This window comes from Pelecanus crispus, chromosome 3 (assembly GCF_030463565.1).
Source record: "Pelecanus crispus isolate bPelCri1 chromosome 3, bPelCri1.pri, whole genome shotgun sequence".
NCBI classification, from domain to species: Eukaryota; Metazoa; Chordata; class Aves; order Pelecaniformes; family Pelecanidae; genus Pelecanus; species Pelecanus crispus.
In genome coordinates this window covers 57,491,255-57,504,132 of record NC_134645.1, presented here as the reverse complement: position 1 = coordinate 57,504,132, position 12,878 = coordinate 57,491,255, and the positions used below count along the sequence as shown (strand labels likewise).

Sequence of the window (12,878 nt, the reverse complement as noted above, 5' to 3'; positions counted from 1 at the left end):
TATTCAGCTGATCAGAAAAGCTGGCTTTGAGAAAAAAAGTTTAAATTTGTTCCTATTTTTGTTAAAATTTAATCGTTACTTATTTTTTATAATCCATGTTACAAACTTGGACAACCTTGTCAGCCTCAGCATAGCCCTAAAACATGGAAAGGGAACAATTTGCTCTATAATAAAGCAGAACTAAACTGAGAGGAAGCTGTGCAACCAGTGCCAGACATAGTCCCGCCAGAGCTGGGATTTATATCTGTACAATTTGGGGTTGGCAATTTTCACTGGTGACTTATATATTCTAAAAAAGAAAAACCAAAACAAAACCCAACACAAAACCCCTGCCAAAGACATATTTTTGCCAGAGCACAGATTCAAACAGGAAAATAGTTGACAGGTTACCAGTGCAGTTCTTCTGGAAGTTGGGATTCTCTAGCGGGTGCCCTGGGATGCGGCACTGAAATCTGTGCTGCCAGAACTCAGGAAACCAGGGGTTGCGGGTGTTGGTGTCCAGACGCAGCTTCAGATAGTAGTCATCAAACGACAAGACCTCTGGAGACTGCAGTTTGATAGTGATGCCTCCATTTGCTTCAGGTTCGTAACCTTCAATGACTTCATCTCTGTCTGCCCAGCCATCACTGAAAGAGGTAAAAAACCACTTATTACACAAAACCAGGAAGCTTGTTTTGAAAAAGCAACCAGCCAAAGGCAGGCCAGCACCCTCGGAAGCAAGTGAGTAAGGGGGAATCTAAAGGTATGTCTAAAATTCATGCAGAGAGGGAAAGAAGAAAGCACAGTGATGGAGACTTGTAATGAGCAGTCTGACACATTTCATGCAGAGTCTTCATCAACTCATCTGGAATGATGAGGGTTTATCCTTGTCCCTTGGGAAGGGCTTTTTGGGCATAGCTTCTGGTGAGATGTCTTTATGTATGAAGGGATTCTGCCTTATTTAGGCTATCCTGTAAGGGGTGGAAACTGAAGGAGTTAATATCGATGGAAAGGAAACTGAGCCAGGATCCTGGGCATTTTGCAGAATAGATCTCAGCATTCATGGATCTTACAGCTAGAAGAGTAATTCAAATCAAACATAAAGTGAGAAATGCATTGTGTTCCAAGAGAATGGAATACGAATATGTGATAAAGTTGACCAAACTAAAAAGAAAACCACATGCTATTCTCGCCCTGCGTGGGGTTTGTGATAACATGCTCTTTTTTCTCCTTTTTTTTACACAATCAATGGATTTCTGTTTTACTTCTCTGTTTATTCAGGTAAGAGTTACTTTCCAAAACCTGAAGATAAAATTCTTTCTTGACAATATTACTTCATGGAAAGTCTATTTTAACAGGTTTGAAAAAGTCCATTGGGCTTAGCATCTGAGTTTTAGTTTAGTTCTTTTAACAAGAAGTCCATTGATTTAGTGTCATTCTCCAGTTCTTATTAGGGTCCCCTAAGAACAGTGCTATTACGGTTTAGTTTAAGTGCAAATATAAGTCAGCCATTGCTTAATTTTAATATGCTGGGCATGTCATGAGATCAGAGAAATCGATTCTGACATCTCAGATGTAGCTCTGTCCACTCAGAATCAAATCAGTGGCACTGCTGCTGTGAAAAGCAGACAGATGAAGCACTTCAGCAGCAAAGAGCTCAAGAGGAAAAATGTGATTGAACACTGAGAGAAGTCTCCATTTCACCCAAAAGAGGCTTGCATCCTGAACTCCAAACAGACTGAAAGGCTGTCCTTGCTGGGAGCCTCTTACACATAGCCTTGAGAAGAGTGTCAGGGTGCAGACCATACCAGCTGAGGGCATTTATAAGACACTCAGCATAGATGTGTCTGGGACTCCACAACGGAGAATAGACAAGATTTGAAGTAGCAAGCTCTGTCACAGTCCTAGTCAAACAGGTGTAAAGTGACTATGCATTGGGCACATGAGAATCTTTGGTCCCCAGCCACCAGACTGAACAGCTGCATGGTTTAGCTGACATTCACATTAACTGCTGCATCTGTGCTGTAAGCACCTGGAAAAAAATGGCAGGTCTCCATGGAAATACAGGAAAGCCCATGTACTGAATGCTTTCTCTATGGCACACACGACCCAAGCCTCTATTACAGGAAGATATTTAAGATATGAGACATCTGGCAGCCCACTGACTGAATGATCAACAGATTCCTTTCAACATGGCCCTGGGGACCCGCAAAGCTGTACTTTAAGATGGCACTAAAAGGCACCTTCAAGCCAGGATTTCTTCTTTGTTTCCCCCTTTGCCAAAGCCTTGCAGTAAAACTACCCAAAATTTCTGAACTTACAAGCCACTGACGAATATCTACATATAGCCAAGCAACATGAGATGCATGGGTGTGCATGGTGCATCTCACACGCGGTATGAGAATGAAGAGCAGGGGGAGACGCAGGCAGTAGGTCACCAGAGGGAGACAGCGATGGCTGGACAGTCCCGCTGTGGAACAGGGGTGGGCATGATGCGGTACTCTCTCTGCCAGGCTGAACTCGGCATCATCTACTGGGTCACCTCTTCCCACAGCCAGTGATGTGGATTACTCAGGTCCTGCCCTTGTACCAGTATAGCCTGAATTATAACTACGTGGCACAGCCTTGGCCTCTTGAATTGCCACAGGAGTACACAGAGTTCCAAAGCCAAAATTTATCCATTCCTGCTCCCTGCCCCACTAGACTGCCTTGAGTTTTGGAGAAGGAAAGAAACCACAGCTCATCCTCTCTGCAACCCCCCACTCCTCACTTGTCCATGTGCTGAGGGCAACTAGTAAAATGTACCATGCACCCTGACTGCTTCATGACAGATCACAGTCTAGATAACCCTACAAAGGTAAAACCAGGAGAACGAACTTTCTGGATTTCACATAATTCAAGCCATAAACTAGCACCAGAGGGGAGAAAAAGACAAAATAAATATTTCTTCTTATGTGGGGGAAAAACAAGCAAGAGGTCACTCTTACAGCATAAGTAATTGAGTCCTAATTGCATGATTACTTCATTATTTGTCACAATGTTTATGGCTTGCAAACTGTAGACTCAAGCAGAAACATTAGTGAGTCGAAAAGATTAAGTAAATTGGGCCATTTTTTACAAGATTTTCTAGAAAGGAGGTAGTTTCTCTACTGCTTGAATTCCTACCAGCCAAACATTAGAGTGATTTATTTCCTCTCCCCTGTAAGTTTGGCTTGGAAAATTGCCACATTCACTCTGAAGGCAAAGCAGAGCAATTCTGCAAAGGCAAGAGAAAATGTATTTCGAGTTCTCTGAGGGCAGCTGATGGAAAAGTCCCCCTAAATTGGAACACAGATTGTCACCTAATGTTTCTTTGTCTCTTTCTGGCCCCAAATGTTTTTTATTCTTTCTTCAACTTCCTCAAATTGTTAAATCTGTCTGATAACTTTTGTGTGCAGTGAAATGTGAAGAAAAGGCACTGGAATCAGAGAAAAAAGTTCATACGTGTTGAAGTTCATATGGTAGCTTTGCTCTACTTTCAGTTAAGTCAAGGAAGCAAAAAGGAGTCCTCTGGTCTCTTAGGGGACCCCTGCCATCCTGGCGGCTGCAGGCTGGCTGTACTGAAAGGTGCCCTAAGGGGGCCATGCAGCCCTACCAGCAGCTGTGGGAGGATTATCAAAGACCTAAGATCTTGTTATAATCTCTGTCTGTGTTCCTTTTTACTTTGTATATTTAAAAAAAAAAAAAAAAATTCTGGGAACTGTGCATCCTTAGTGCCATATGAATAAATGGATAGTGTTCCAGAAAACAATGTTAAAAAAAATTGACATTTCTAATGCTGGGCAACAGCACGATACTGAAGTCCAGATGACAGTGTGCATTTCAGTGACAGAATCACAAGACCAATAGCTGATTCAACAGAAAAATGAAATCTCATTAAAAAAGGCAGTGCATACTATTCTTTTGTTGTCAGAACTAAGCATTTTCCACCTACTTTCCTTCTTTTATCCTGCTGAGTAGCAAGTAGCACAACACATACCACTTTTTGCAAAAACATCTTTCTGTGTGCCTTTTCTGCAGATTTCAGGAGGTGGCCCAATATCCATCACCCAAACTGCCTTCCCTGATGAGTGTCCATTGTAGGTTTTGTGTGACTTTCTGGCCTTGAAACGTGCCGGCTGTCTTGTGCAACAGTTGTTCTGAAGCTCTGTGAGGGCGTTTAAAGTGTGAAGACAGAAACAGTGAGGGAGGGACAAGCATGTGGGTGTCAAACCAGCAATCACTCTGTTCGCTCTTAGGAGAGAAAGAACCAACTGCTTTTGTTAGAGTTTTGTGGTGTTTATCACAGTCAAAACGGTCTCTGATATTCTGCAAGCTAATCTCGGCCCAAGTCTCAGTCTGGTGGCTGACATTCATGCTGCCAAATCCAAATTCCAGCATTCAGTCACAAACAAAAAACAAGCAGAAAGGGAAAAAGCCCAGAGCTACCCCACCTAGCTTCAGAAGTCCTATTTTCCACTATCGCAAACTGAGTTTGAAGAAACAAAGCTATTTTTTTCTTAACCAGTTTACTACTCTGCTGATGTGTGACAATGGACATTTCTGAATTGTGGCTTCAGCATCTTAACCTCTCTGTATTTTCTGAACTGCAGACACATATATTCCTGTGACTGAAATACCAGGAGAAATGTAATGGATTTCCGATTTCCTCTCCTCTTCCAAACATGAACACTGTCAGCTGCTTTTCACAAGGGCTGATGAGACAACCAGCAATCAGGCTTTCTATTTTCATCTCCTCAGGACTTAACTCTTAAACTATGCAACAGCAGCTCTGCTCTGCTTCCCTGCACAGCACTCACAGCATTACTATTCCAGATGCTTTTTCCAAATAACCAAACATGCAAAAAGAAAACATACTGTTGTTTACGAAGACTACTTGCCCTGTGATTATTGTAGGAGGTAGCATCCTTTCACAGGTAAACAAAATGAAATGCATTTGTCAGTTGTGGGCACTGACTGGCAATTTGATCCCTGCACCCTTACAAGGCTTGATCCAACAGACCAAATCTGTAGAAGGCAACCGATTTAGCCTCCTCTGTCTGGAGGGCTGCATCATTGGCAGCTTTGTCAACTCCTTTGCATTAGCTAAGGTAATGTTTTCTTAAGAACTTTGCATTCATGATAAGGTTTTTTTATGCTGTGTTGGCCAAGTCATAAAATATATAAAAGAAATTAAGAGCAAAAAGCCCTTTATAAATGCTAAACGAATTATTTTTGCAATAATCCTTCTGCCTACAGCAGATATTCTTGTCATTATAAAAGCAAATCAATCAATCATATTAAAATAATTTCCATCTTTTTTTTTTGGATAGGTTCTGTTCCTGTGCTAGTGGATATTTTTATCCACTTTGAAAACAAAGTTACATGTAGCTATACCTATGTAAATTGGAAATGTTAGTTTCAAACTTTTAGCCTTCACAGAGGTTGCCTGCAGATATCCCACTCAGGTAGGGCAGCAGGGCCCCAGGTGACCATAACTGCCACACAAAAGGATCAGAGTCTATATTCTTGCTTTTCTCTCCTTTCCATAAAACTAAAGCCCATGTCAATATACTTTCCTTGTCACGTCGATATACATCCCCAGAGAGCATGTTTCTGAATGCCTTCTTACCGTTGCTCTCAAGGCTGCCAGCTGGCCTGCTGTTATGTTAAACTTCTCATAGATTTAAATATGAGGACAGCACCACTCAAAGAATTCAACATTCAATAAAGTGCCATGTCATTTTGTTATATACGTCAATATCTTTATTTTTAAGGACAATTATTGTATGCTGGATTATATAAAAGGCTGGACATTTTACTTGGAAAGTGCTTTTTGCAAAGCCTTCTTTCTGTGTGGTGGTCAGACACTGCTATTTAGAGGCTCAGACACTGCTTATTTAGAGGCATTTCAAAATGCTACAAACCCATAAATAGTGATAAGTGGAGTTTAAGTAATTTGTTATTCGGTTTTGATAAATGCCAGTGCTCTGGATTTCCAGAGCTGGTCAGACCTGGCAGCCTGAAAATTCCATTTTCTCTTTTTATAAAAATCTTTTCTGACAGCACCCCACTGGAAAATACAGCACAGATTCTCCTGCCTGTGTGCAGCAGTTGTACGACTGTAACAGCCTCCTGCCTGCTCTTCTGCCAGAACAGAGAGAAACGCAGTGCTCGGCATAAGGCCAACCCAGAAAGTACCAGTGTGGCAGGTGGAATAATTTCATAGGCAGCTCCACCAAAAAAATCAGTGTTGCTACTTGATATGAGCACAGGTGGCAGAATCAGGCCCGGAGTAATTCGCAAACAGTACTATAGCTGGCTGCCTAGCTGCCCTCTTCTGGGAGCAGACTTTTAAAAGAATTCTTTATTTCACCAGCCTGATGTACTGGAAAGAAAAAACACAATTAGCTTATTGTGAAGGAGGATGGACCTATTCTCTGGCAATAAGGAACTCCACCAAAGATATTCAGCGTCTGTGTAACACATGCCTCAAACGGAAGATGCCATGTAAAGAAAATTGAAACTGTCCAATAGTCACAAGTCAGCAACTGGCAAAGTGACTTTCCTCCTTAGACTTATGCATTATCAGTCAATCCCAGTGGTCACCAATGTCAGCTGAAAGGTGCTGATCATTATTGTTAATGAGCATTATTTCAAACATGAGAAAAAAAGGACATTTTTGCACTCATTCATTCTGCTAATTTATCAGTACTACATACTTGCATTGAAAAGTGGGAGAGCTTTCCTCAGTTGCCAAACCATGAATTCTTAAAAAGCATAGTTTTACTTTACATGTGTGACAAGTCCTGGCAATCTTAGGAGATTAGTCCCATAGCTACAGATAAGCCTGTATCTCACTGCTGGCAAGACCAGGCTGAAAGGCTGTATACTGTCATGCTGTAACCTGAGGCTTGCTGACCTCCTTAAAACCAAAAGAATCAAATTCACTAAATCTTGTCAGCTGAAAGAAAAAGAAGGGGGTTTCTAGGCCAGTAGTTCTGCTCCTGCAGGCATAGATGGAGGTAGGCAGGAGTCATCACCTTCTCCAGCTGCCTGTCTTTTGCAGCAGGCATCACAAGGTACTGTGAGATTTCTACCTGTTCCCTTTCCCCACAAACCATGCTGGGCTCAAATGTATCTTGAATTCCAGCCTTTAGATTTCTCCTAGTTGTTGACTGTCATAGGTCAGTCCTGACTCAAATCAGATGAAAGCATCATGGGAATATCAGCTCTGCAAACTGGAAGCAGGAGGAGAAAACCACTGAAACTCCTTCTGGGAGGGCAATGGAAAATAAGAAGGAGAGAGAAGATTGCTGCCTTGATAATCTCCCCCACACACAAGAGAAGGTACAAGAAGAGCATTTGGTGCCAGACTGTGCAGTTACTGATTTTAGATTCATAACTCACACAGTGCTACTATGCCACTGTGGGTTGTAATCCTGCCATGGACTATAGATTGAAGAGCATGTCAAACCTAGTCAGGACTTGGGCTGGGCGTCTCTAGACACCCCCAGCGTAACTCAGAAAGAGACCGGTATGATTTATCAGTTAACGCTGTTCCCTTTGAGACAGTTACCTGTACCCATCATTGTTTGAACTCTAATGTCCTACAGGAGGTGCTATTTTCTTAGAGAAATTGAAAGATGAAATTAAAATAATTCCCAAGGCCACTTTCTGCAAGCACTTTGTCATGTTTCTTAGTAAATTTTCCGTTCTTGCCAGGTTCTGTTTCATAACATTGCATACGCAATTTTTCACTTCCCATCCATGATTATGGAAGGGGCACAGTCGCAGTAGCACATTAGTTCTTACACTTTGTGCAAGCACAAATTGTTCACAAGGGCTTCCAATTTTTATTTAGTGAATCAGTGGATATTTTTTGAATAAGTGACACTCTGTTAAGAGCCTAAGTTGATTAATGATAGGTCATTATGTTTCAAATTATTATAATTCACTTTTGCGTGAATTTTCAGAGTTTTTGCACCGTTCATTTAAAAAATGTAGATTATAACCTCATGGACCATGACGGATTGTATTTTGCAAATATGTATTTAGGAAGGTTTTAATTATCATATGCAGTGCATATATTTGCATGCAATTTACATAATGTAATTTAACTGCCTGTCATGCAGGCATTTTCTTGGGGAGTCTTTACTGTGAAGATTCTTGACACAGTTGGCATGTGCAGCTTTTTGTAAATGTAGTTGCTGCTTTCACGCAGGAAAGGTTTTACCATTCTCAAGGGTGCACAATGGTACATATCTTGGAAAATCAGCAACCACACATATATTCTCTAAGGCAATAGCTGATTTTCCAAAAGGTGTACGCATACTTTCACTCCAGACTGTTAAGAGGATTGAATCCTTGCTCTGCATATTGAAATTCACAACGTGGGGCATCATGAAAGCTCAGTATCTTTTCCTAATGAAAGCATGTGTGTAGGGAGGAGGAGAGTACCCAATTTTAAACAAACACGCACAAATAGGAAGCCTTAATCTTAGCATTGTGCCTCATATAAGGTGCTCCTGAGCTCCAATACGTGCAGTCAAATCCAAAATTTCTAATATCTTACTAATACACCCAAATCTGAAAACAGAGAGGTTTATCTTTGCTTCTCCGTACCAGTTCCTGGGGATTTTTTTTATCCCCTTGCTGCTGCTGTGCTGCAAATTATGTGCAAGAAGACTCCACTGAAGAGTGAATGTGGATAGAAAGAGGTAGTTCCTGCCACGGAGATCTCAGCTGTAGTCCCTTTTCAGGGAGGATAGAAGGAAATATTCTTGTTAAGACTTTCATCCTGTCTGAGAGTCTTAGAGACTGGGGTCTTTCCTGTGCAACCATGCAAAGGCATAAAAGGGAATAGAGTGCTTCCTACCTCTGGTTCAGCCAGCTACAAACTACTCAAGTCTCAGGGCCAGATCTGAAGGACTGGAAAGGGAGATACCATATGGAGGGGAAACCGCCTAGAAGTACACGGAAAGGTCCAGGTATACATACAGGAAAGAGAACAGGTAAAGACATGCTGTCTCTGCTCCATGCAACTCCAGCAAAGCTTGCTGGATGCTTGGATGTGAATTTGTTGCACTTCCTAAAAGATTAATTCATAAATGTCTTCCTTAACCGCAAGCAGAAAAAGAAGTACATTTCCTTTCTTCTCTCCTTGTTTTGTTTGTTGAGGTGTTGAGGAACAGGGAAATAGGGAAACATCTTAGAATCACATTTCCATCTCTGTTTTCACACAAACTGTGCTGAGCTCAAATACCTTTAATTCCAGCCTTTAGATTTCTCCAAGATGTTGACTTTCATAGGATAGTCCAGAACTTTCTTTCAGTAGTTTATATTCTAATGTGACTCCCTCAAACCATCCCTTACTGTAACCATCTCATATAATAATGCTTAAGAGATATATACACAGAGTTTATAGGCCTTTTTTCAATGGAAATCAAATTTCAAATGTGCAGATCTGTACAAGGTTTCTGGTATGCTATTTCCACACTCATGCTTGAAAACAACCTTTATGCATATATTTATGCAGGAATTGCTCATTGCTTTGATAGCCCTTCAACAAAACCATGCCTGCAGAAGAACTGGTAGCCATAGATAAGAGCATGCTACCCATTCCATACCAAAGCATGCTAACATGGACTTCAAAACATCAGATTGAATAAAATGGAAAACAAAAGGTGAAATATGATGAAACCCATGATTAAATCACCAGAATTGTGAAGCTAATAATCAAAGTTAACATGTTAGTAGAAGAATATTTCCATAAACAGCTGTTTCTGTTTCTACCAAAGCTATTTTAAATTTGGCCATATCTGCCATTCTTTCTTTTTCACTTTCTGTGGATACTTGAACATTCAGGTTACTATGAATGTTTATGAATAAGATACTTTCCACTCAAATATTCATAAATTGTTCATTTGAAATTATATTTTGATATGGAAAATATCCAATTCATACTATGCTAGAGACTTACTTAAGCACCTAAACCGTTACAGTGAGAGAGTCAAGTAATACTTTAAGGTTTTCATAGTATAAATAAAGTAAAATCATTAATCTTCAGTAACCTACTAACACAGCATTGCATTGTGTCTGCAATGAACAGCTCATGAACCACTTGCAAACCAAGAAACCAATGAATAATTTGAATAATTAATTCACCTGAAAATTAGGCAATCTTTTCACAGAGAGTTACTGAACATTAAAATAGGTGTAATGCCTTGAATATTTTTTTAATAATCCACTTTGTTCAGGCAATACTATTATATTTGACCCAAAGCAACCATTATAGAGCACTTTAAAAATATATAAAACTATTAATGTTTTACTCTTCTGCACTTATTGCTGTCTTAAAGTCAAAAATGTTTATTCATGTAGCTGCACAGATATGAAATAAGAAATCTAAGTACAGTTGTCTCCTGTCTAAACCAAACTTAGTTCAACATCACCCAGCTAACCTCTACGCCTTAAAAGCATCTGCCTTATCAAGCAGAGCTACAGTAGGACAGTAGCAGCCTTTTAGGCATTTAGGTGTCTGGTATCCAATTCACATTAAATCAAAATATGCCCAGAAAATAACTGGAAATGATGAAGTATCATGCTCAGAGGAACCACTGAAATGTGCCATCTTGTTGAAATGCTTATTAAAGACTAGACTGTAAATTTATTATTCAGTTTTGTCCTGGTTTCAGCTGGGATAGAGTTAATTTTCTTCCTAGTAGCAGGCATAGTGCTGTGTTTTGGATTTAGTAGGAGAAGAATGCTGATAACACACTCATGTTTTAGTTGTTGCTAAGTACTGCTTATGCTAGTCAAGGACTTTTCAGGTGCACAAGAAAACTGGGAGGGGACACAGCCAGAATAGTTGACCCAAACTGACCAAAGGGCTATTCCATACCATAAGACGTCATGCTCAGTATAGAAACTGGGGGGGGTTGGCCGGGGAGCAGCAATCGCTGCTTGGGAACTGTCTGGGTATCGGTCGGCGGGTGGTGAGCAATTGCATTGTGCGTCACTTGCTTTGTATATTATTATTATTATTATTATTATTACTATTATTATTATTAACATCATCATCATCATTATTATTATTATTACTTTATTTCAATTATTAAACTGTTCTTATCTCAACCCAGAAGTTTTCTCACTCTTACTCCTCCAATTCTCTCCCCCATCGCACCGGGACAGGAGGAGTGAGCGAGCGGCTGCGTGGTGCTGAGTTGCTGGCTGGGGCTAAACCACAACAAGATTGTTCAAGTGTTACTCCTTCTAAGTATCATGCTGGCATCACTGAGAGAGCTAGGACGGCAGATACTCACTGATGTAAGGAAAAGGTGCACACAGTCTCCTGATAGTGTGCAGCAGTTGAATGGTATTACACTGCATCTCGCAGTAACCTCATTTTGTGGCATCCAGGGCATGGAATAGCTGTAGTAAGATGCTTACTTAAATATAGAGTTTGCATACAGCAGTACCTGCCTACCAGGCTGACTATCTAGGAATTAGAAAAAGCCCCTATCGAATCTTTTTTTAATTTTTTTTGTTAAAATATTTATTAATATGCAGACTTATCCAAGTGTTTGAGAGAAGAACATAAGTGAAGATTTTCTAAAAGTGATAGGTTTCATTGTAAGTTATGCTAATCAGAAAGGTATATTGAAGATATTATGAAAAAAAGGGTAAAACTCACTAATCTGTTATAAACATTACTAAAAATTGTGAAGTGAACAGAGATACATTTAGAAGAAGACTAGAGTGATTTGCCAAAATCTTGCTCAGACTGCATGTATTCTTATAAGTACTTGAAACATGCTTAAAATCACAGGAGTAAAATAGTTCCATATACTGTTTGTATGGTCAAGACAATGTACAGCTAAGTAAATGTATCATTGAATGAACTACTGACATTTCATTAGACTAAATAAGAATACAAAAATGCAGCAAAGTCACAACTGAGGCGGCCTCCATTCCTCAAAGTGTCTAAATTACCAAATCACCAAATTAATGCACAATATAATCAGATTAATTTCAAAATGGACAAAACAAATAATTATTTGTTGTTAATTCTGTACTGGAGATTGAGGGGGCAGCTGTTTTCCTTCTAGATCACAAGTTGTACTTGAATTGGAAGACTTCTTCCAGGCAATAGGTATGGATATCTTTTCTGATATCAGGTATTTTCCTGATGGAAACTCCTCTTAGCTCATTTTTCCCAAGAAAGGATGGGGGTGGGAGGGGCTTTGCTTCTGATGTAGTGGCTATGCTTTTGTCCTTTATTTATGCAGTCATGGAATAATTTAGGTTGGAAGGGACCCCTGGAGATCTTATAGCTCAGCAAGGTATATCACCTATGCAATCTCCCTTCAAGTAATTTGCCTCATTCCTGTCACTGTCTTTGGGTCCTTAGAGAAAGTACGAGTCATGTAACTGGGGAGACAACAAAAACTGCTACTGTAAGTTAAGCTTTAATGTTTTTATTTAGGATGCCAAAACTTCTTTCATATTTTATTAATCTATTGACCCCAGAACAATCAAAGTGTTCATAGGATCAAATTTTATTAATTAGTGATGATGTCACAACTTACTAATGGAAAACTGAAGTAAGCTTTTTGAACATAGAACTTGATTTTGTCTGGCTTTTGCACAAGGGCACAATCAGGAAAGAGTGTGTTAGCTGCCTTTCCTCTTACGTGACACAGTGAGAGAGAAATATTTTTCCTTTTCCATTCATGAATCCAGCCAGGGAAGAGGAATGGGTATGGACTCATATAATATAGATAATTGTCACTTTGCTTCAGGCAGTAGCAGGAGATATGCAAAGAAAATCTGAAAAGTACTGTGCAGAAACTTCACTTGAGTAAAATTGCTGTGTTTAT

General features: G+C 39.9%; 1 protein-coding gene across 3 annotated transcripts in view; it reads right to left on the bottom strand.

Annotated features, from left to right (window-relative positions):
* The window catches only part of GRM1 (glutamate metabotropic receptor 1), a 189,300-nt gene that overhangs the window by 66,864 nt on the left and 109,558 nt on the right, over window positions 1-12,878 (bottom strand). For all 3 annotated transcript variants that reach the window (XM_075706808.1, XM_075706809.1, XM_075706810.1), the window contains exon 3: window positions 391-626. In XM_075706808.1, the coding sequence (XP_075562923.1) occupies window positions 391-626 (236 nt within the window). The remainder of the gene's footprint in view (window positions 1-390; window positions 627-12,878) is intronic.